The sequence below is a fragment of the Hydra vulgaris genome, chromosome 05 (genome assembly GCF_038396675.1).
Source record: "Hydra vulgaris chromosome 05, alternate assembly HydraT2T_AEP".
Lineage (NCBI taxonomy): Eukaryota > Metazoa > Cnidaria > Hydrozoa > Anthoathecata > Hydridae > Hydra > Hydra vulgaris.
The window spans coordinates 28,325,297-28,352,278 of NC_088924.1; the positions used below are offsets into that span (position 1 = coordinate 28,325,297).

At 27.5% G+C, this 26,982-nt stretch overlaps 1 protein-coding gene across 3 annotated transcripts in view; it reads right to left on the minus strand.

Moving 5' to 3' along the window:
* Positions 1–230: 230 nt before the first annotated feature.
* The window catches only part of LOC136071939 (uncharacterized), a 200,667-nt gene continuing 173,915 nt past the window's right edge, over positions 231–26,982 (minus strand). For all 3 annotated transcript variants that reach the window (XM_065797810.1, XM_065797812.1, XM_065797811.1), the window contains 8 exons: positions 26,768–26,879; positions 26,275–26,591; positions 25,992–26,157; positions 22,618–23,250; positions 13,595–13,873; positions 13,019–13,288; positions 12,735–12,863; positions 231–495 (listed from right to left, as the gene is read on the minus strand). In XM_065797810.1, the coding sequence (XP_065653882.1) occupies positions 287–495; positions 12,735–12,863; positions 13,019–13,288; positions 13,595–13,873; positions 22,618–23,250; positions 25,992–26,157; positions 26,275–26,591; positions 26,768–26,879 (2,115 nt within the window). In that variant the 3' untranslated portion in view covers positions 231–286. The remainder of the gene's footprint in view (positions 496–12,734; positions 12,864–13,018; positions 13,289–13,594; positions 13,874–22,617; positions 23,251–25,991; positions 26,158–26,274; positions 26,592–26,767; positions 26,880–26,982) is intronic.

The following is a 26,982-nucleotide window of genomic DNA, read 5'->3' on the forward strand; positions in this document are numbered from 1 at the left end:
TAAAAATATATATATATATATATATATATATATATATATATATATATATATATATATATATATATATGTATATATATGTATATATATGTATATATATGTATATATATATATATATGTATATATATGTATATATATATATGTATATATATATATATATATATATATATATATATATATATATATATATATATATATATATATATATATATAATATAATACATTTGTAGTATTATAAACCGTTACTATATATATTATTCAATGCTGCACAATGTTAACAATAATACAATCAGGAATCTTCCGTGCTTTCAATTAATTGATTATGTTCCAACATTTCTTTATTTATAATCATTTTTAATTCGAAAGCTTCCATAAAATTACCATAGAAAAGTTCAGCATGAAATAGAGGTAAGATAAGTACTTCAGTATCATCGTAATATTTTTGCATCAGGCAACCTAATTTTGATAATTTGTCATCGAGTGGCGAACTATATGATTCTATAAAAAAAAATTGCATTTAGAAGCACTATTACAAGTTGTTTTTAAGCTTTCTTAAAAAGTTATTAAATTTAAGAAAAGTTTTAAAAAAATTTGCCAACAATTTGTTATAGACATTTTAAGTTAAACTTTTTTAACAACATTTAAAAAGTTGTTTTAAACGTAGTTATGAAAAACATTCATAACTTTACAACAGCAAGGTCTCGATTAACTTATAGAAACTTATTAACTCGATTAGCTTATAGAAACTATTTCTATGAGCCTATAGTTGCTAACTACTTCATTTTTATATCTCAGAAAAACTGCAGCTTCTAATTCTCATGGAAGCTACAACTTCTAACTTTTCATGGAAGCTACACCTTCTAATTTGTCATGGAAGCTACAACTTGTAACTTCTCATGAGAGTTAAGTAGTAGAAAAAGGGCATTACAGCTCATAAAAAAAGTGCATCGTTAAAATCTGTTTTGAGTCAGAAATTATGGTTGTGAGTAAGTTATAAACTATGAGTTTTTAGCTATGAATTATGAGTTTTGAGCTAGAAATTATGGTTGTGAGCAAGTTATAAATAATGCATTATAAAAAATTAATTTTTTATAATTTCTAGGTAGAATATAGTTAAGCTATAGCTCACTGATTTCATAACTGAAATCTAAGCGTAAATATAGTTTAAGAGTAAAAGAAAACATGTGCTATTAAATAACTAATTTTACAGACTTATCAATTCTTTATTGTCAACCCATGAGTTGAATCAGGATATCCATACCACTTTACTAATGATTTATTTTTGAGTTTACAAATAACTTTTCAATCCTAAATATGTCTTGATCAGTTTTTTGCATTTCTTGTTCATAAAAAGTATCTTGTATTTCTTCACCATTATCGTCAGTTATTTTAGACGTTGGTGAATCTGTGAACTGAATCTGTGAAACTGTAAAAACCTCTTCAGTAAATCTCGGTGTGTATCCTTTTTCAAACGTTCTTTTCTTTATAACTATCCTAACTCTATCACTAATTGAAAACTTTGATTTTACGGACTCTGATCGAGCATTTCCATTTAGATTTAACCAAACAATATTTTCATTCTTTTTATCGATGACTGCAACTGTTGTCATTTTAATTAAAGAATGCTTTGTGTTGTTGTATTTATTTACCATTTCATCTAAAACGTCAATATATTTCCTAGTAGAATTAGCTGAAAAGTACTTAAACATTTTATCTTTCATTGTTCTATTCAAACGTTCAACTACGCAACTTTTTTCTTCATTTTCAGTTGAATATAACTCAACACTTAACACTTTAACATGCTCATTATAAAATTCTAAGCCTTTATCTACCCACATTTTTCGACACCTTCTTTCTTTAAAGATTTTAGTTAATGTATTAGCAACATCAACTCCAGTTTTACTTTTCAATCGAACAATCCATCTGTACTTTGAAAAAACATCTTACAACATTAATAAGTATTTTATACCGTCATTTAATTTAGAAAAAGATTTCATGTCAACTAAATCAGCAGCCCATATTTCATCGATTCCATTTACAATAACTTTTCTTTTTCTGAAATGATTTACAACTGGTCTATGAAGTTCGTTTGCAGGTTTGTCAGTCCATTTCAATTCTTTATCTTTGTCTTTTTTACAGATCGTTGGTAGTTTTTTTCAACACCTAGCCCAAACTTTGCTTTAAATAATAATAATAGGTTTAGATAATAATAATAGGTTTAGATAATAATAATAGGTTTTATAATACCTCGTTCAATTCTTTCACGTATTGTTGGATTTTTTATAGCATCTATTTCTTCAAGCATAACTTTACCAGCTAAATTTTTTTTTGCTGTGTCCTCAAAGTATTTATAAGCAAGATTGTGATAGTAAGCTGCATTATCAACTCTATCTACAGGTTTACTCCATTCTTTAGCATGCGTCAGTAGAAGTTAATCGTTTATCTAAATTAGTACCAGGACCTGCAAAGTTCATACCAGGTAAATGCATTTCACCTGGGAAGTTAGACCATGGTAGTTTTATTTTACTTGTTGCTGAATCCATCTTTTGCAAATACGAATTTAGTTTTTATTTTTCCACAAATAGCGCAAGTTCCACGTTGCATATTTCGTTTGTTTTTACTCACAACGTTTTGTAAGTTTAGTGTATTAGTTTTGTTTTTGCATTTAACTCAGTCACATTTTTATATATAGTAAATATGTATACTAATAGTAAAAAATCTACAGGTACTACATTTGGAATACATTCTAAAGATGATATATTATATATTGGAAAAAAGCCAATATATATTAATGATGATGATATAATTGTTGATGGTGAAACATATTATGGTACTCCTGGTCTTTGAGAGTTCATAACAAAGTTTAATCCTAATAAGGCAATATATAATAAAAATGATCTTAAAAATTATCGAAATACATTAATACAGATGCAATTACTACTGAAAACCCATACAAACCAAAGTCATCTCGGAGTGGAAAATACAGAGAAATAATAGCCCTCATTTGAAGAGATATAAAAGAAAAAATGGTAAGCGTGAATCAAAAGGAACAGGAGTACAAACTATAATTCTTCCTAGTGATCCTAATGCGTTAATTGAAATGCTTGAATTACGTATAGCTGCATGGAAAGCAGGTAACACTGGATCAAGAAATGAAGCTGCTGCAATTTGTGATGAATTATTACGACAAGGTGTAATAAATAATTCACAGTATAAAGCAATACAAAATAATTTATAATTACATCTCAGTTCATATAAAAAAAATTTATAGTACATAAAAAATGCTAATTGTTCATAATAAGAGATATAAAAAAAACATGTTATTGGAGGAAGTGGTATATTCGAAAGTATAAGAGATTCATTTAAACAAAAATAAGTGTCAAATGTAACAAGAGTATCATCAGCTATGTTGAAGCAGTTGGCTGCTTGTAATTGCGGTAGTGGTGTAGTGGTAAAGCGCTCGCTTCATAAGCGAGAGGTTCCGAGTTCAATTCCCACCACGTCCCTGGTAGTACCGCGCTCAACTTGTTTCTCCGCGCAGTGACCTTTTTCGTCAAGGTTCGTGTTTCGGAGTTATAGAGTTGAGAAAGGGTTATAACCACTATTAAGTAGCCTCCTCATCTGTAGTGGCCTTCTAGGCCTTGAGGAGGTGAATAACAAAAAAAAAAAAAAAAATTTAGGAAAAACTGCAATAACTGCTGCTAAATCAGCAGGAAAAGAACTTTTGACATCAGCGAAGCTGCTAGAAATGCTGGAGTCGAAAAAGGAAAACAAATAACTGATAAAGCATCTTCAAAAATAGTTTCACAACCAAATAGTGCTGCTAATAAAAAAATTAAAGAAATAATTTCAAATTTGATTGGATCGAAAGATCTAATGAATAATGGATCTAAAGATCTAATGAAAGATCTAAAAAATAATGGAGATGATGTAACAACAAATATAAATAAAGTAATGATGAGGTCTGCAATAAGATCAGTAAAAGTATCAAATGAAAATGCTATAAGAATAGAAGAAAATTAAATTTTAAAGAAAAGCCAACTGTGGATAATGGAATTGAAAGATTTGAATTCCATGAATATGAGCCAGTGGCTCGTACAAATCTAAATAGTGCTAGAGAAATAAGAATCAACGTTGAGCAACATGATTTGTACACACTTCCATCTGAAGCTTATCTCTTATTTGAAGGACAACTTGTTAAACTTGATGGAACAGCTTATGCTAATACAGATGCAGTGACGTTGACAAATAATGGTATTTCTGCATTTATTTAGTCAAATATCATACCAATTATCAAACCAAGATATAGAAACTATTTATCACCCAGGTAAAGCAACTACAATGTTAGGAATGCTTAAATACCCAAATGACTTTCAATTAGTGCAAGGATTAAATCAATTGTGGTATAAATACTTCAACAACAGCAGTACTTGCTGATAACTCAGGGTTTGCATTAAGACAAGCAACATAATTCAGAAACGAACTTGCGTACCTTTAAGGCACATTTTTGGATTTTGTGATGATTACAACAAAGTTGTTTTTGGATTTAAACACACAATAACTCTTGTAAGAAAAAGTGATGATGATGCAATTTTTAAGCTTGCTGCTGTAGCTGCAGGAAAAGTTAATCTTAATAAAATATCATTGTTTATACCACATATGATCCCATCAGATTTAGAAAGGGTTAATCTTTTTAATTCTATCGAATCAAAAGTGGCACTTCCAGTAAGTTTTCGCTCGTGGCAGTGTGATACTATATCTGTTCAACAATCTACTACATTTTCTTGGAGAGCGTAAAGACATTTCCTGAAAAGCCAAGATACATTATTGTTGCATTTCAAACAAGTAAGGATGGAGATTAAAATGCTAATGTTTCAATATTTGATCATTGCGACTTGAAAAATATTTACATTAAGCTTAATCAAAATAGATATCCTGCTGTTGATTATAATTTATCATTCCCAAATCAGTAATTTTCAAGAGCTTATGAGATGCAACTGTGTTTAATGAAAAAATTTACGGAATGAATGAATTGATCACACACAGCAGTATAACTCCTTCTGACTATAAAGATTTATACCCACTTTTTGTTTTTGATGTTAGTAAACAATCAGAAAAATTATTACCAACAACAATAGATGTACAAGTTATAGCAACATTTAATACAGTTGTTCCAGCAGATACTGAAGCAATTGCAGTTGTAATGTCTGATAGATTGTTACAATTTCAATCAGACGGAAAAAAATTTAATGCTGTTTATTAATTTTTTTTGAAAAATTAAATTTATTATAAAATTTTTTTCTTTATATATTAAAAGAATAAAATACACAAAGAAAAGTTTAAAAAATCTATTAGAAGAAAATAACATTTCAAAAACATTTGACAATATCGCTACATTGCTAATGATTGCTATAGATAATGGGTTATTAAATAAAGAATCAATTATGACTGAAGTGAAAGAAGTAAAAGATAAAAGACCAGTTGGCAGACCTAGAATACATCCGGTGAAATAAATGAGAAAAAACAATTTTCAAGCCTAGAATACATTGTGAAGAACAAGAAAAAATTATAGATCCAAAATATAAAAGATTAAGAACAATTAAGAAAAAACCAGTCACTGTTAAATTAACAAGCATAGAAACTGGAGAAATTAAAATATATAAATCATTATATAGTGCTATGCGTGAAACTAAGCATGGATGGAGATATCTTAAATTACGTGATGGAAAAGTTGATAATGGATTTAAGATTGAAATATTAAAATCTGAAAAAATAAATTCTGAAAAAATAAAGATGCTTAAAAAATATTTACATGTGCTTTGTAAATATTTTTAATAAATAAAATCTTGTCATATAAAAAAATGGAAAATATACTTGATGAACCTATTCAGGATATAACATCTTTAGAAATTTAAACTCCTACACCTTTTGTATATAGAACATTGACAATTACAAATAAGCAGCAGATTGCAAAATATCGAAATATTAATTATTATTATAGAATATAAGGATGGGATGTATTTAAAAATCAGAATAAATATAAAAAATATAACAAAATTTTCTTTAAAAAAAATTATTTAAAGAAAATAAAAATTAAAAAATATTTTGCTATATAAAAAAAGGAAAACAAAAATGTCAGAGAATTTAAACAAATCGCACAAGAGCAAAAAATTAAACATTATTATAGAATGAGAAAAAGTGAATTATTAGTAGTGTAAGCGCGCACAACTGTTGTGCATGCACCAGTTGAGCACACACAAACTCAATCTATAGCAGTTAGTAACACACCAATTGAACAAAGACCAGCGCAATCTACAGCAGGTTGGCTAAAAAGTAAATTTTATTCTATTGCAGATTGGATTGTGTCATACGTACCGGATCCAATTAAGAATAAAGTCAATCAAAAAGTCAACTCATTAAAAAATTTATACAATAAATTAGTTATAAATAAAGTTGAACCTGAAAATAAAGTTGAACCTGAAAATAAAGTTGAACTTGAAAATAAAGTTGAAGAAAATTTAAATTAAATCAATCATCTATTAAAAATATGACAAAACAACTTAAAGCTAAAGGAATAGAAGGTTACAATGCTTTATTATTCATAAATGCTGCTAAAAAAAGCGCGATTAAAGTAATAAATGAAAATAGAAATTCAAAGGTTTATATAGCTCTCACTTGTGTAATGGAGCGTACTTGTATTCTAACAGAAGAAACTATAATCACAACTGGTGTATTTAGAACAAATAATCAAGTTGTATTAGAATTGACAGATTTAGATAAGTTTTATGAAATATCAAAGCAGAAAATTTTAGAATCATTATTGTTATATCAACAGTCAAGGTCAGGTTGGAGATTTGTTTCTGTTGAAAATATCGATATAAATATTATTGAGTATAATCCTGTTAAAGCTAAATCATACATTTTACATGACAAAAATTTAGCAACTAAAAAGGCAATAGTTAATATAAGAAATAAAGATATTCAATGTTTTAAGTGGTGTGTTGCTAGAGCATTAAAGCCTAAAGATAAAAATTCTGAAATAGTAGATAAAGAGCTTAAAAATCAAGCAGAAAAAATAAAATGGGATAAAATAGAATTTCTAGTATCATTAAACTAAATAACACAATTTGAGAAGAACAATAAAAATATCAGTGTTAATGGTTATGAAGATTCAGAAGTTAATATTTTATGTGTGAAAAATAATGATCACAAATATTTAATAGATTTACTATTAATCTCAAATGGTGTTACTAATCATTATTGTTTAATAAAAAGTTTAAGCAGATTACTTTCTTCGCTATAATTTCGTGGTAAAGTTTATTTTTGTAGTAACTGCTTATTATTATTTAATTCTGAAGAATCTTTATCTAATCATAAATCGTATTGTGAAACACATGATTCAGTACGTATTGAACTTCCACCACCAAATTCAACAATGCAATTTATTAATCACAATAGATCAATGAGAGTTCCGTTTGTAGTATATGCCGACTTTGAAAGTTTTAGCAAACTAATTAATACTTGTGAACCAAATCCGAATGAATCTTATACAAAACAATATCAAAAACTTATTCCAAGTTTATTGTGTTACTATATCAAATATTTTGATGAAAGTTTTTATCAAAGTAAATTAGTCTATTTAGTAAATTAGTATATTAATTTACTGCAAGTAGGGAAACAGATGATGTTGCACAAAAATTTGTTGACAGCTTAGAAGAAAATATTAGGAAAATTTATGACATGATTAAATTTCCAAAAAAGATGATATTTACTCATGAAAACAAGCATGATTTTAATGCTGCAGTATCATGCCACATTTGTGGAGAAGATCTCAGTAGTGGTGTAGTGGTAGAGCGCTCGAAGATGTGGTAGTGGTGTAGTGGTAGAGCGCTCGCTTCATAAGTGAGAGGTTCTGAGTTCGATTCCCACTATGTCCTTGGTAGTACTGCGCTCAACTTGTTTCTAGCGCAGCGACCTTGTTTGTCAAGGTTCGTGTTTCAAAGTTATAGAGTTGAGAGAAGGTTATAATCACAAGTAGCCTCCTCATCTGTAGTGGCCTTCTTGGCCTTGGGGAGGTGAATTGCAAAAGAAAAGAAAAAAAAAAAAAAAAAAATCTTGAAAAAGATAAAATTCGTGACCACTGCCAAATTACTGGAAAATTTAGAGGTGCTGCACATAATTATTGTAATTCGCAACATAAAATTCAAAAATTCTTTCCAGTACTATTTCACAATTCTGGGTGTGATTCTTAAATTATCAGGAGGAAAATTGAGTTGTATACCAAACAATGAAGAAAAGTATATTAGCTTTTCTAGAGAAATTAAACTTGGTGAGTATATTAAAAATGGGAAGAGAAAAGAAATGAAGCAAGAAATACATTTCATAGATAGTTACAGATTTATGCCTTCTAACTTAGATAGTTTATCTTAGAATTTAATAAAAGATCAGCGTAAAAATATCGGAAAATTATATTTAGGTAAAAAATTAGATTTGTAACTAAGAAAAGGTGTATACCCATATGATTGGGTTGATTCTATTAATAAATTTTCAGAGACACAATTACCACCAAAAAAATCGTTCTTTTCAAAATTAAATGATGAAGGTATATTGATGATTGAATGACCTTAAATCATTTAATTTCAAAATTAAATGATTGAAGGTAGACGATGATTACTCACATGCACAAATTGTATGGAATGAGTTTAATTGCAAAACATTTTGAGATTACCATGATTTGTAAAACGTTTCAGATGTGCTTTTACTAGCTGACGTCTTTGAAAATTTTAGAGATGTTTGTATGAATTATTTTAAATTAGATCATGCTTGGTATTATACATCACCAGGATTTGCATGGAATGCAGCACTAAAGAAAACAAAAATAAAATTAGAATTGCTAAGTGATTACGGTATTATACTGATGATAAAGAAAGGAATACGAGGAGGTATCAGTATGATATCTAATAGATTAGGAACATCTAATAATAAGTACATGGGTGATGCGTATGAACAAAGTAAACCATCAAAATTTATCCAATATCTAGATGCTAATAATTTATATGGATGGGCAATGAGTAAACCACTTCCAGCACATGGTTTTAAATGGATGGATGAAAATGAGTTGATGAACTGGAAATCAATTCCATGTATATTAGAAGTTGATTTAAATTACACTGAATATCTACATGATGATCATAATGATTATCCACTTGGGCCTGAAAGGATAACTGTTAATAATGTTGAAAAATTAGTGCCTAACTTAAATAATAAGAAAAATTATATATTACATTATGAAAATCTTAAATTGTATCAAAGATTAAGAACAAAATTAAAATATGCTAAACCAATTTACTTAGGAATGTGTATATTAGATTTGAGCAAAACTTTAATGTACGAATTTCATTATGATTACATAAAGAAAAAATATGCTGATCGAGCAAAACCATTATTCAGATACAGATTCTTTAGCATATGATATTAAAACAGAAGACTTTAACGCAGATATTGAGAGCAAATTTGATACAAATTTGAATTTGACCCAAAACACCCAGCAATTAATAATGTAGATTTTAAAGTTGGTGTTAATAAGAAAGGAGGAGCACAAATTGAAGAATTTGTAGGACTCAGATCAAAGTTGTATTCTTAAAAAGTACACGGAAAAGATAACAAAAAATGTAAAGGAGTAAAGAAAAATGTTGTTAAAAAGTATATAACACATGAAGATTACAAAGATTGTTTATTAAGTAAGTGGAATCATATTAGGAAAATAAATGTAATAAGATCCTTTTTACATGAAATTTACACAGAAGAGGTCAATAAAATAGCATTAAGCGCAGATGACAATAAAAGGTTTATTTTAGAAGATGTCATACACACATTAGCATATGGACACTATTAACTGAAAGAAAGAAATAATTTATAGGTCAAATAGGTCAAATAAGTCAAAGAGCGCAAATTGTTTTTTAAAAGAAAAAAAACAATTTATAAGTAAAAATTAAAAAATTAATAACAATAATCTTAAACTTATCAATGTTGAAGGAATAATTTTACTAAATGAACCACTAACAGATTTTCAATTGATTAAAGCAGCAAAAAAACTAAAACTAAAACGTTTTAAAGGTGTATTTGTAAGAGATGAATAACCTGAAAATGTGGAATGTAGAATATTAAATACAGGAGATTCAAGTACACAGGGATTTCATTGGATTTGCTGGTACAAAGACGGAGATAAAAAACTAAGTTTTGACTCTTATGGACAACCACCACCAGTTGAAGATGTTAATTATTAAAAAATTCCTGTTTATTATAATAGTGATAGAGTTCAATTTGGGAATACCTCATTCTGTGGACACTTGTGTTTATATGTTTTAAAAACACTAGATGAAGGATGTGATTTTCAGAATATTATAAATAATCTATGGTAATTTAAAAAAAAAATTTATTAAAAAAATTTTTCTTAATATATAAAAAACAAAAATACCTGTTGATAAATTTGGACGCGACACTAATTCAGTTGTAGCTATAGATGGTTTAACAACATCTCAAACTACTAACTTGTTCATTAGGAGAGATGGACAAAATAATGCAATTAGTAATATTAATATGAATTCTAATAAATTAATAAATGTAGCAGAACCTACTAACTCACATAATGCTACTACAAAAAATTATGTTGATATTAAAACACTTAATCTTAATGAATAAGGAATAACACCAAATTTAAGTTTAACATGCCTTGGATTAAAATCAAAGACTATTCCAAAAAACACAGGTTCTGATGCAACAACAAAATTTGTACAACCTTCTGGTCCTGGTATTTTCAGAAAACTATGGTTAGCATACCAAGGATTAGATCCTAATCATAATGTTCTAGGTAATGTATTTATTAGAATATATGCAGATCATACACTTCGCATAGGAGATTATTCTACTTCTACAGATTGTGTTGGAATAAATAATGTTGGTTTAGCCTGTGATTTTTTATTTTCAACACTTGACCCACTTGGTAAGTCATTTTATGCAGACTCTTTACAAGGTTGTAATGTACATACGGCTAATTCATTAGGAGGATACTTTACACTAGATTTACCATTTACTACTAGTCTAGTAATTCAACTATGCAATAAAGCTAGTGATACACTAACATATTGGTTACAACCTTTTATTACAAGAACTACATCAATACCTCAATCATTATCATCTATTAAATTATACTCAGAAACATTTAGATTTACAAACACAACTTATGGTAAAGAATATATATTATTAGACACTACAGACAATGCTCGTCAAGGTGTTTATCTTAAATATATTAGAATGCATATTATTGGCGGATCTGGAGATTGATGGGAATCTAGAGTACGCATGTATGATGCACACAATTCTCCAGTAAATACTAACTCTGATATACAACCTTGGACACCATATAACAAAAATAATTATACATTATTTCGTTAATTATACATTATTCCTAATTCATATAATTTGCAATCCTTTAAGTCGTCCATAAATTGTTATCTTGCTCTACAATCTTCATCTTTTCTCTTCCAGTAACTTCCAACTTAATTAGTAGTTGCTTGCAGTCTTGTTGGAAGCGAAGATATTTAAAGAAAAAAAAAATTTAATAATGAATCATCTGGACTATTGTATCAATCAAAAGCAACAATTGATTCTACAATTACTATCTCATTTTACAGAAATTTTACTGATTCCATGCCTAGTGTTGGTAGTGGAAGAAGATTAGTAGTTACATTCAATTTTGGAGATGAGCAAGTTAAACAATCTGTAAGTTTTTCTGTAATAGGACGTGATTTATTTTACGCTTAGATTTCAGTTATGAAATCAATGAGCTTAACAATTACATTTACACTTAGATTTCAGTTATGTAATCAATGAGCTATAGTTTAACTATATTCCACCTAGAAATTATAAAAAATTAATTTTTTATAATTCATTATTTACAACTTGCTCACAACCATAGTTTCTGGCTCAAAACTCATAATTTATAACTTGCTCACAACCATAATTTCTAGCTCAAAACTCATAATTTATAGCTAAAAACTCATAATTTATAACATTCTCACAACCATATTTCTGACTCAATACAGATTTTAACAATGCACTTTTTTTATGATCTGGAATGTCCTTTTTCTACTACTGAGCTAACTACTTTTATTGTAGAATATTGGTATTTAATATACAACAATTCTGTCTGACAAAAAAAAATTGTCAGACAGAATTGTTATCCACGATTTTATCCCCCTCCCCCCCCCTGATTAATCTTTTAAAGTGCATTACTCAAGTATTTTTTGACACTGACACTGAAATGATTCAAATATTAATTTGCAGAAGCATTATGATTACCTTCTATATGTTTATCTATGTGAATGTAAGAATAAAACATTTATATATGTTAAATATATTCAAAAACGAATTATTATGTGAATGTAAGAATAAAACATTTATATATTAAAAATCATTTTTTTTTAAATATATTAAACATGCTTTTTAATAATCTTTTTAATTTTTTTCAAGATTTTTATTGGCCAAATGGTTAACACAAATTAAAGATTTATTAATTTAAAAAAATTCATTAATTAAAAAAAATTGTAAACTACTAAACGTTAAATTTAATTTCGTTATATATTTTCACATGCATTGTTTATAACATTAGAAGTATAAAAATCAGGTATGAACAGCATAGCTGCATAATTTATTAAAGGCTAAACGTTGCAATTTACCTTCGTTATGAAAGTTAGAAATTGTTGAATCAGTTTGTACGTCCAAATTAAACTTAACAGATTTGAAATTTTCATTGCAAATTTTGGTTTCAGAGTTGAATGATTTTTTATATGCGAGTCCCAGCAAACCTATAAAAAGTATTAATACAAAAATATAACTCTGAATTAAACAAAACATTAATTTGTATTTAAAAAAAAAATTAATTCGAAAAAATTTATTTAAAAGCATTTATAAACTATTGATTTAATGAAATAATAATTTAAGAAGAAACAAAAAATATAACCCTTAAGTCGTGACTCAAAAAAACTTAGTATATTGTATTCATCTTTTTGCAAAGCAGCTTTTGAGCGCACAGTTAAAAAACCATTGTTTAATATTGATATAAACAAGCTCATCATAATCCAATTCATCCAAATGTTAAAGGTAAATAGAAAAACTGGACCAATATAACCACATGAGTTCTGTATCTGATTAAAATCAAACTTCCCTAAAACCAATGACATAAGGGAAACAATTGTTTCAAAATAGCTTTCATATCCTTCCAACACAGCACCTTTAAAAATGAAAACCTATTGCATATATGTGTATATATATATATATATATACATATGTATATATATATATATATATATATATATATATATATATATATATATATATATATATATATATATATATATATATGTATATATATATACACATACATACATACATACATACATACATACATACATACATACATACATACATACATACATACATACATACATACATACATACATACATACATACATACATAAACATGTTTAGAAGTAAGATATAAATCTAATTAGTAACTTAACATATTAAACAACATTACCGAATGCTATATTAGAAAAGCAAACTGTTGCAGACATAATAATAAACAAAGCAAAAGCTAAAGCGATTAAATAGTGATTTGATGCTTTTAATGTAGCTGACATCATTGAAATACGAGGATTAAAATTGAGTATTTTCATAAACTTTATATTAACAATAAAAACTATTAAGGAGACAATGTAAGTAAACATCAAATCCCAATAAGAAGCAAATTGAAAATTTATAAACTTTTGAGGTTCTTTTGCTGGAAGCCGATTAAGTAAATCTTTTGCTAGTTTACCTAAAAATAAACTTATTTATAAATAGTTAAAAATTTAATAATAAATTAAGAGATAATTTTGTGGATGAAGAATATTTTAATTCATAATACATATAAAGCCATAAATGATGATGTTGCCATATTATGATGTTGTGAACATTGCATCGTTCATCACAACACCATAATTGCACAAATAACTTCATAGTTGTAAAAAAAAATGCGATAATTTTTAAGTTTAAAAATGTAAATAAATAAATGAATATATATATATATATATATATATATATATATATATATATATATATATATATATATATATATATTATATATATATATATATATATATATATATATATATATATATATACAAATATACATATATATATATATATTTATATATATATATATATATATAAATATATACATACATATATATATATATATACATATATATATATATATACATATATATATATATATACACATACATATATATATATATATATACATATATATATATATATATATATATATATATATATATATATATATATATATATATATATATATATATATATATATATATATATATACATACATATATATATTTATATACATATATATATTTAAATATATATATATATATATATATATATATATATTTATGTACATTTACTGTGTCGCAAATATTTCAGTTAATAAAGTATAATTGTTTTTACACCTCGTTAAAATTAAAATAAAAAAACTTAATTTTTGGTGAGGAATCCAAAACCGATTTTAGCTTTTCTCTATCAAGTCAAGTTTTTTAGCCATAAAATCCTCAATTTTTTGAAAATGATAAAAATATTGTACTTAATAACAATGTGGTTGTTTATATAAAAAATATAAATATAAGGGAATAAGAAAGAAACAGACATGAATGTCAATATAATTAATTTAAAAAAAAAGATGTTTTTCTAGTTATTATAGTTGTGTGCAAGTAGTTAAGGAGGTAGGTAACCTACCTTCTTAACTACCTTCTTAACTAAACTTCTTAGGTAAAGGTAGAAACATTTTTAGCTCTTTCTGTAGTGTTTAACTTAAGGACTATCACGTTTGATGCTCCAACAATAATCAGCCATCATATGTACATCACATATACCCTGATAACGTTTTCCCGTAACCTTCAAATCTTGGTGAAATTGTTCACCTTGTTCCTCACTAACAGCACCAAAATTTTTTGGAAAGCTGTCAGGATAGCAATGCAGAAAATGTAGTTTAATACTCATGTTACAACTAAGTGCTTTGTAGCTCTCTAATATAGCTTATGAACAATTTCTTCGTAATTACTTGCGCATGTATTTCTAAGACAGTTCTTGACAAATCTTTGAATGATAACCAAGTATTCTTCTTAAGATCTGACATTCTTATTAAACTGTTCATCTTTGATAAGCTCCCAAGTTGGTGAACCAACAATAACACCACCCTTGATTTTTGAAATTGAAAGTCCAGGAATGAGATTTTGCTTCATCAGGCCTAGTTTTATGTGCAGAGGTGGGAATATTAATCTCTCCCTTTCAATAAGTAGCTTAATTATAATGTTGGGATCTCCAGGTTTAAGATCTGATCTTGAAGGCCAATTTGTCGCTATCCAATCTTTCTTTCGAGCTCTGTCATGGGGCCATCTATAAAAGACATCACACAATTTATTGTGATATTTGACCCCTTCCCTCCCCCATTGTCACAAAGCGTCACAAAAGTTTAGACTCTAGAATATTATGTTACAAGGTGCTGTACCCCCTCCCTCTAGGATAAATATCATATTATTTCGATTGTTAACTTAATAAAAAATATTTTTAAAATTATTGCCGTGTATGTATGTTTAATGGGAAAATTATAATGGGCAGCAATAATAAAGGAAATAATTATTATCTTTATTACAAATAAATTATTATCAATTATTCACGAGTGATTTATATAACTATATTTTATAATTATAAAGATGTAATAATTTCAAAATGTTCAATTGCAGTTTAATAAACTTAAAAAAGTTAGGTAAGGTTATCCTGCTACTGGTAACATGTAACCCACTACAACAGGACATAAAGAATCATGTCCTACTGCTTTGTAGGATACGCTTTTTCAGACAAAGGCTAGAAGAAGTCAACTTAAAACACCCCTGCCTTGGGACTCATGGTCGAGTAAAGGCTAGAGATGGTGTCTCGATAAAAATACTCATCTTGAGCAGAAGTTAAACGCATCCAGCTACTGCCTTTTAGAAAGCCTCCTAGGCAAAAACTTAAAGGGTAAACAGATTCTATCTGTTGACCAGCCTCACACCCCTTCTTCATCTATTAGGCAAGCGCAGATGTATTTTTAATACACTGTTTCCAGTTTAGGATGTTGAATGCTGGATCTTCTTGACTCAATGCATGGGTTTTGCTTGTGTCTATGCTTTTATGACTAGGCAACTCATTTAATTATCTCCTAATGAGGATACAGCTCTAAAACTTAGTTTTACGGTTCTAAAGCTGGCTGGTAGTTAGGTTTCCCGAACTCTGTGGTAGCTCTCAGAGAGGCTGATTCCATCAACAGCTGAAAAATATCAAAGTAATAACAGTGCCATGTTGCGCATGGATGGTGTCCCTGTTTTTACTTTTGGTGTGCATTGTAAAGGCCGCATTTGGAGCCCTTTGTAACAGCTAAGAGTTTATTAATGGTAATGCATGGGCTATTAAACATTGTACTGAGTACAATCTATGCTTCAAGTCAAGTTCTTTAACAAATTTAAAAATGAATAAAGTACCAAAAACTATAAAACACAAAAAACCATCGTCAACACCAAGTTCTCTAAACCTATCATTCACTAATATTCGTGGTCTTCAAAGTAACTTTTCTTCTGTTAAGTCTTACCTCTAGCAAAGTTTACCAGACCTACTTGCACTTTGTGAGACTAATTTGAGTTCAGCTATCTCATCTAGTGATCTTAGTGTTGATGGTTATCTTCCTTTGACTTGTAAAGACTCCAATAGTCACATGCTTGGCCTGGTATTTATATTTGTAAGAAGTCACCCATTTTTCAGGAAACTAGGTTTGAATCCACCTCTTCACTCTATCGCCTTTCTCTTTGTTATATGTCACTCTTCTTTATCTCAAGACTGCACTCTTTTTGATGTTATTTCTGATCAAATTGACCAAGCTCTCTTTATCTATCAGCCAATATCATTATTGTAGGTGACTTTAATGCTCATCACACCAAATGGCTTGGCTCTAGTGTAAGTGACTCTGCTGACGTTAAGACCCGCAACTTTTGCCTTTCTAAATCCCTAACTCAAATAGTCAACTTTCCTACTCCCTTTTCAAACAACCTGAATCATTTACCTTCTCTATTCAACCTATGCTTTGTTTCTGATCCTAGTCAGAGCTCAGTTTCTGCACATTTACCCTTAGGTGCTTCTGATCATGGTATGATCTCTCTAAAACTATCATCTCATTCTTCTTCATCATCAGAATCCCCCTATCATTGTACTCTTACAACTACCTTAAAGCTGACTGGGACTCCTTCCATGATTTTCTTCATGATGGCCCTTGGATAGAAATATTTCGTCTTCCTGCTGATAAATGTGCTTCTTACATAACCTCGTGGATTCAGGCTGGCATGGAATCTTTTATTCTGTCTGAACAATTCCAAGTCAAGCCTTACTCTTCTCCATGGTTTTCCTCACATTGTGCAGCTGCAATTGCCAATCGAAACCGTTACTTCCATATCTATCAGCAAAACAATTCTCCAGAAAGCAGACGTCTGTTTACTATTGCTAGAAACCATTGTAAAAAGGTTTTGTCTAACACCAAAGCTCGCTATTCTCAGGTCATAAAATCTTGTATTTCATCACAAAAATTAGGCTCTAGTTACTTCTAGGGAATCTTTAGCAGTATCAACAAGTAGGGCGAATCTGTTACTCCAACTCTTTTGTATGGTAAAGATTTTATAACCGGAGCTGTCATCCATACTCTCAAAACTATTTAACAAGTGCTTATCAGAGTTTTGTTTTCCAGCATACTGGAAAGCGGCATCTGCTATCCCTATTTTCAAAAATTTTGGAGAGCCATCTGACTCATCTAACTACCGTCCCATTAGTCTTCTTCCTATAATTAGCAAGTTTTTGAATCCTTAATTAACAAACACTTGATCTCTTATCTTTAATCAAATAACTTACTTTCTGATCATCAATATGGATTTCGATCTTCTTGGTCTACAGCTGATTTGCTAACAGTAATAACTGATAGGTTTTATTGTGCATTAAAAAGAGGTGGAGATGTTAAGGCTTGATATTTATAAAGCTTTTGATAAAGTTTGGCATGCTGGTCGTTTCCATAAGCTTTTTTCTTGTGATATATCTGGTCACATCTTTAAGATTATTGAGTCCTTCCTTTCCAATAGTACTATAAAAGTTGTCCTCAATGGACAGCACTCTTCTTATCATTCTGTAACTTAAGATTGAATCTTTGGCCCTATACTCTTTTTAATTTACATTAATGATCTTCCAGATATTCTCACATCTAAGGTAATATCGTTTGCTGATGATACTACCATTTATTCTTGTCTGATAAGAAGCCAACACTCTTTGATTGCTTGGAGGGGCATTTGAGCTTGAAAAGGATCTCACTTCTGCTACAGTATGGGGCTCACAGTTGCTGGTGAACTTTAATTCAGATAAAACTCAATTTTTTTCAGCCAATCGTTATCGCAATAATTTAGATCTTCCTATATTTGTGAACGATTATGTATTCAATGAGTCATCTACTCTTCATCTTTTAGGATTAACTTTTACTTCCGATCTTTCTTAGAAACTGTATATCAAATCCATTGCTATACTAGCATCTGCTAAGGTTGCATCTCTTTATTGAGCTTGACACTTCTTACTCCGGATTCTATTCTTTATCTCTATAGATCTCAAATCCGTTCTTGTTCTTGTATGGAATGCTGTTGCTATATCTGGGGTGGATCTCCTAATGATGCCCTTTCTCTTTTAGACAAGGTTCAAAAAAGCATTGTAAACATAGTTAAACCTGCTCTTGCAGCCAACCTCCAACCATTATCACGTTGTCATAACGTTGCTTCTCTTTCTCTTTTCTAGAAAGACTGTAATGGGCACTGCTCTAAAGAGCTAGCATCTCTTGTGCCATCTACTAAAATTCATTCTCATGTTACTCATCATTCAACTGAGTGTCATCCTTTTTCTGTGATTGTTCCTAAGTGTTCCAAAAACTATTATTTGTTTAATTTTTTTCCTCAGTTCTTTGGAATTTGCTTCCTTTATCTTGCTTTCCTGATTCATACAATTTGCAATCTTTTAAGTCGTCTTTCAATCATTATCTTGCTGTACAAACTTCATCTTTTCTCTTCCAGTAACTTCGAACTCTAATTAGTGGTTGCTTGCAGCCTTGTTGGAAGCGAAAATGTAGAAGAAAAAAAATTGAAACTTTTTAATCTTACTACTATAAAGTAACTATTATCTCGCAGCTATTTTGCATTCTCAATAAAATAATCTAATTAAACCTTAAAATGATTTTAACAAATAAAACTACTTTAAATATTTTTAAACACTTAAATATTTACAGTAATTGAATATTATTTGAACCAATTATAACAAATAAAACAAAAAAAGCTTAAAATAAAAAATGAGCAAAAATATTTTTCCCATGGTGAATAAAAATATTCCTTCATGGAATAAACTGGAAGGGTTTTGACACCAGTATTCTGGGAAAAAGTCATTACATTTAGATCAAGATCCATTTCATCAATATAATTGACACCTTCACCATTTTCTGCATTAGTGATAAGTACCATTATTTCTAGCTGTCAATGTGGCTTAATTGCTTAATTCTTACGGATGGAATGGTTGATTCCTGGATGTGTGTTACACTGCATAGCATGACTATGACTGCACAGCATGACTATTGATGTAAAGTATTGGCTTCATTTCTTGCAGATTCTATCAGTAATCACAGATTGCAAGGATGGACAGTACAAGTCATATGGAATTTACTGATATGGATTTGAAGAGCAGGGAAGTATGTCGTCAACTTTTAAACTTTGTGCTGCAAACATAGATGAAACAGATTATGTCTTCCACAGGATTATTCTGGATTGATGCCATCTTTTAACTTGATGTACTGAATGATATCATAAACAGTTGTCTTAAACATCTTAAAACATACAGCAGTCATTTGTTTAGACTTGTTGCTTTCCATCAAAAGATATACACATGTATATGTATATGTATATGTATATATATATATATATATATATATATATATATATATATATATATATATATATATATATATATATATATATATACACACACATATATACATATACATATATATACACATGCATATATACATATATATATATACATATATATACATATGCATATATATATATATGTATATATATATATATGTATATATATATATATATGTATATATATATATATATATATATATATATATATATACATATATATCTGTATATATATATATATATATATATATATATATATATATATATATATATATATATATATATATATATATATATATATATATATATATATATATATATATATATATATATATATATATAGGTGAAGAAACCATGGCGAATAAATGAATGGTGAATAGGAGATACTATGTTATAGTGATTAAGATACTTAATAATATGAGAGTTAATTCTAATATAACAATATGAAAGATAATTCTTTCAACAAGATTTGGAAACAAGTACAAGTCAGAAAAATAGATCTATAATTGTTAGAATCCAATGTTGCTCCATTTCAATATAAATACATACAAACAACATTTATAAATATTATAATTATAAACAACATTTATAAAATACTATAATTATAAACAACATTTATAAAATGTTCATATGCTGCTTTTTTAAATGTTCTTTACAGTAAATTTAATTCTTTTACTACACTAGTTTATTAAATTGAAAAGTTTTTTTAAACTGTATAATTTATTGAGTTTTTGAACAATATAAAGAATCTTATATAATTTTACATTATCAACTTTTGCTAGTATGACCATGATATGAATTTTTGCAAGTATTAATAAGTAAAAATAACCTTTCTATTAAAAAAACTTCTATACCATCATATATTAATGTAAACAAAACTAAAATTAATATTCAAACATTGTAAAACAATATTCTAAAGATTTAAAATTAAACTCATATCCACTACTGATAAATTATGAATCAAATTTCGGTTCTTAGTCAACTTGAACATCATGTTGGCTTTCTTGTGCTGGGTGTAACTACAACTACGTAAGAAAAATTTCATGATATTTGATAACTAGATAAATAAGCACTAACAAGAGACAAACTGTAATAGTAACAGTGAACTTTCAAGATTTTTTTTGTTATGGAGTAAATTGTCAATATTATTAAGTAAGGATCTGTATCTTAAATAATTCTCAAATAGCCATTACCATAACTAAACCTACATGATATAAAACTTGAATATAAAATTAATATAAAAATTACATTTGATAAGTCTTGAAACATTTCAAGAACTATCACATGTAAAATTTGCTTATTTCATTGTAATAATTTCAAGAAAAAAAAGACTTAGCAAACTTTTTAAAATTTCAATATTGTATAATTTTCATAAATAACTCTAAATAACTAAACAATACCCAGCTAGCATAAACACGTCTTTTAGAAGTTAAAATGTTAACACCTTATAGATGTCTTCAAATTCAAATTTAGATAAGACATCAAATAGCAGTCATCTTTGAGACTACAAATATGAGCTTATATTTCTCATTTCAAAGATGACTGCTAATAGTTGTTTTATATTTATACTAATTTAGACATCTAAAAAGTGTTAACATTTTAGATGCTAAAAAGATGTCTAAAAGACATAATTGTGCCGGCTGGTTAGCTGCTAAATTAATGAGTCCATCAGCTGATAAAACTCTAAATTTATGACTCCATCAACTGATAAAACTCTTTTAAAAACAAGTACTGCTTTATTTTGAGAGCATTCAAATTTTAATATGTATTAACTTAATACAAAACTTTCCATTGATAAAAAAAAGTTGGTTTACTTCATTTCAAGAAATTTTGAAAAAAGAACTTAATTCTTGGATTACTAAAGATTACTAAACAACTTTTAAAAAATCATCTAAAATAAACATAAGTTATTTATAAAATTTTTTAAAAACTAACTTTTGAAAATGCCAACAAAGTTACAAATTGTTTACAATATCTGCAATTAAAACATAAATTTACATTTTTTTAGCTAACTTTGATCCTTTTACTTTACTTTACTAACTTGAGAACTTTATTTTATCTATGAAACACATATCAACTTCTAATTGTTTTTATGTTACCATGTTCTTACATTGATATTTTATTTTCAATTCTTATGTTGTGGCTTATAGTTCACATCATCAATGTTATCACACTTTTACATTGACACCTTATTTCTAATTTTTATGTTGTGTTTACGGTTCTCTTCTAAAGTTTATAAACTTTGAGGTATGATTACTTTGTAAAAATATTTTTAAAAATGTAAATATATGTGTATATATGTATTGTATTAGTATTATTTTATTTTATGTTATCAACAACAATATCATGTTGTTTTGTTTTTAGTTGAAATACTGCGTATATAAACTAAAAATAAATAAAAAATCTTGTGTATCTATTTATAGTTGTGTGTATTTATACACATACATGATAAAGGAATTTATTTAGTAAAACTAACCTCTATAAAAAAAGAAAACAACTGCAAGTATGGAAAGTAAAACAAGCATAACTTCAGTTAAGTTCCAAAAACCTTTGAAGTATTTCCAACCTGTTCGACGCAACATTCTACATTCTCTTATTGTAAAAATGAACATCATAACAAAAAATATGAGCTGACAACTAATAATAACAGCATCATTTTTTAGTGGATATAGTTTAAAAGTACTAACAGAATAACTAGGTATTAACCCTCCAGATGCAGGGAACTCAAATACAAAAATAACCATGTTAAAATTATTAGTTGCAGCATTAAATAATGCAAACTCGATGAATATGGCTCGTGTTTGGCGATCAATCCACATATGTTTTTTTACATCTTCTATAATTTTTTTATTATTCCATTTTGGAAAAATTTCAATAACATAACCTCCTCCAAAATAGGTTTGTAATTTGGCCCCAAACGGATATCCATCTAGTTCATTTGAAGTTTGATATCTCCAAGGTTTTGTAGATTGATTGATAGAAATACTGTATTTTTTGGGTATTGACCAGTCAAAGTCGAAATCGTTTGTTTCCTCTAATGATGATTTAAGCTCAGATAAACAGTCCAGAGTAAAAAGATCTGCAACTAAACTTGGTTTTAAGCAGGAATCTAAGATAAAATTACAAAAACCTTTTAATATAAAAAGCTCAAAAAAAAAATTTCAGTAAACACAAACAATCTCTGTAGAGAATTATTGTAGCATACGGTGTAAACTTTGGGTTATTTCTGGTATTCTTCAAAGAACAATGTCTGAGGCTTTTTCCAGAGTATTTTATATAACTGTGTCAGTAAGTAAAAATTACTTAAAAAGTTTAGCATCTAGCTAAAACTCCAACTTTTCATTTTACTGCATTTAAAAATGTTAAATTAAGATACAGTTACTTAATACATTTTATATATTTACTTTTGCATTAAGTAAATGTTTATGAACTTTTTGCTAAAAAAAGCTATTCATAAACAGCTATATATCTATGCATACTTTTTCTTAAAAAAGCTATCAATAAACAGCAATATATCCAGGTATACTTTTTTTTAAAAAAGCTAATAATAAACAGCAATATTTTCATGTATACTTTTTCTTAATAAAGCCATAAATAAACAGCAATATATTCATGTATACTTTTTCTTAAAAAAGCTATTAATAAACAGCAATATATTCATGTATACTTTTTATTAATAAAGCTATAAATAAACAGCAATATATTCATGTATACTTTTTCTTAAAAAAGTTATAAATAAACAGCAATATATTTATGTATACTTTTTCTAAAAACAAGTAATTGCACTTTTATTTTATAACTTTTTGTATTTTAGTCATTTAAATTTGAATCACTTATCTATTTTTTATCTATTTATCTTTATTTTATTTTTGTCTTACAAAAAAAATTATAGTAAACATCAAATTTATATTGTTAATTCAAAATTGAGTATAAAATGTTTCTTTTAATTTAAATTTAAGCATAATCATTAAGTCGATGAATTTAATGTAATGAATACAACTTTAATGTAAAGTTGTTACATATAATCTTTTTTTTTTATAACCATTTTATTTAACCAAAAATTAAAAATTACAATGTCAATCATAATTTAAAAAATTAGATTTGGTGTCACTTATTTAGTTAAAAACTAGTCAATGGAGTGACACCTTAATAAAATAAACAAATAAAATAAAACAATATTAAGACAAGGAAATAATATAGAGAGTAAACTATAATAATACAAGTAATAAAAAAAAGCCATGAAAACTGTATTATCAAAAATGAAAGTATTTTTTAGATATTATCAAAAATAAAATCTAATACTAAACCTCATTTTGTCCCAAAAACCAGTGGAAAAAACTATGAAATCAAAATGTCAATTTTAATCACAAAATTAATTCACTAATTTAGTTAAAAACTAGTCAAAAGAGTGACACCGTGATAAAATAAACAATTAAAACAAAAAACAAACAGTTATATTATTATATATTATAATTATTAAATATTACATACATAAATTAACTTTTAAACAAAATAGATGGAGACAGAAATAATACAGTAAGCTAAAAAAAAGTTATTAAATATTGGAACAATAACAATAAGCAAAAAAGAAGAAAAAAAAAAGAAGAGGATCATATAACATAAGAAAGAATGAAAGCGTTTAATCAGAAATAATATTTTAAACAAACAAAAATGAGCATAATAAATGCAAACATACATAAGCATACATTAGCAGATAAAAAAATTATACACACACTTATAAATATTAACCATTACAGATATTAATTTTTTTTGGTACTATTTACATAATTTTGTGATTATTTTCAACTATTTCACTATTACAATGTTGTTAATATAATATTATCACGAAAATAAATTATTTACAACACTAATCATTTTAGTTTAGTTATATAAGTTAATTTAATAATGTTAATGATGTAAATAATGTTAATGATGTAAATAATGTTAATGATGTACAAATTTGTATCAAATGTATCAGGATAGACAAATGACAGTTACGAGCATATATATTATTTTCACAAAATATTTAATTATACTAAGTTCAAATTCATAAATGGTTCAGAGATTGATTTTTTTGAATCTGCCTGTTCTCCCTGATTTTATCTCCCCTGTTCAAAGCTGCCTCTTATCCCCTACCATGTTTATCAAGAAATAAATCCAACCGTTGCTTTACATTTTCATAAGCCTGGTGAGGATCCTTTTCCTTTTGACTTTATAATAAGACTTTACCCATAATTTATCTGCTGAATTAATCTTTTTTGTTGATAACTCTATTTGGTGTTTGGTTTAAATCCTTTTTGCTTTTACATTTTTGGTTTTGGTTTTTTTACACTTGGTTTGACTTTAACCTAAGCAAACAACTTTCATCTATTCTGATGGCTCCCTTTGTGTATCTTAAAGAGTACTTTACCAGTGTCAAGATGTTGCCAAGTGCCTTAAAACATGATGGCTATGGAAGGTCATAACATGATGGCTATGGAAGGTCATAACATGATGGCTATGGAAGGTCATAACATGATGGCTATGGAAGGTCATAACATGATGGCTATGGAAGGTCATAACATGATGGCTATGGAAGGTCATACTTATTTATTTAAAAATAAAATTCTTTTATTCATTTTATTCAAGAAAAAATTAAAACCGTCAAAAGAAAATGGAACAAATAAAAAAAGCAAAGTTACTACTAACAAATAAAACTTTCATGAAAGTTTTCTTAAAAAATAGAAACCTGACATTGCATTGATTAAACAATTATTATAATTAAACCATTATTACTAATGTACCTATAGTAATAACATGTTAAAACATAAGTGATTTGACTGCTAATAGAAATTATAAATTAAAACATACATGATTTAACGCGTTCTTGTCGAATTCGTATTCCATTAATTATCTTGGAATTAAGATCATTTATGAAAATTTTTCCATCACTTTTACTGTTACTCCATGGTTCTGGAAAAACTTGAGGCAAAAAGAATGAGTTCAACCACAGCCAGAAGTCGTTTTTGGATCGAAGCTAAAAGAAAATAAAAATAATATTTCTGAACTAATTCTGATTTCAAATGAGTTTTTCATATGAGCAAATTAACTATTTAAAAATTAAAAAAAATTAAACTTTATTAAACTTGTGTACCTGTTTTAAAACCTGATATTGCTTGGTGGAGGAAGAGTCTGATCTTAGATTAAAAAGAGACTCAATGTCATGTGTTTGTGTAAATGAAAAATTTCCATGTGACGTGTAAGCCAAATAAAATACTAACAGTGCAAAAATAAAATAAAACAGAAGTTCTCGTACAAGTGAATATAATCTTAACTTATGCATACGACTTTCTTTAATAGATTCGATCAAATGTTTATCTGGTGGACTGATATCTAACTCAACACGTTCAAAGATAGATAACCGTTTATGAAAGTTATGAAGCCAATTTTCATTGTGAGCAAGTATTTTTGCTAAACAAAAAGTTCTCTATCAGTTGTGTGCCCAGATTAGTAGTTTACCTTATTTTCCTCCTGTTGGGCACACTAATTGTTAAAAAAACTGTTAAAAAAAATACAAACAACCTTGGTCTTAAATTGAATCAATACTAATACCATAAATGAAACACTTATGCATTGATAATACATACCTTGGTCATCAGCAAAATACTTTTGTTTATCATCAATCTTTTTTAATGCAAGAGCTGTTATTATTGCAATAATAAAGATTTTTATGGGTTGCATTACAAATACATCATGAACCTTACAAAAAAAGTCAAAAATAAAAGGGCAAATTAAAAACACAGTTATATACAGTACAGCAATAGATAAAAAATTATAACACAAAACATAGTAATATGTAAAA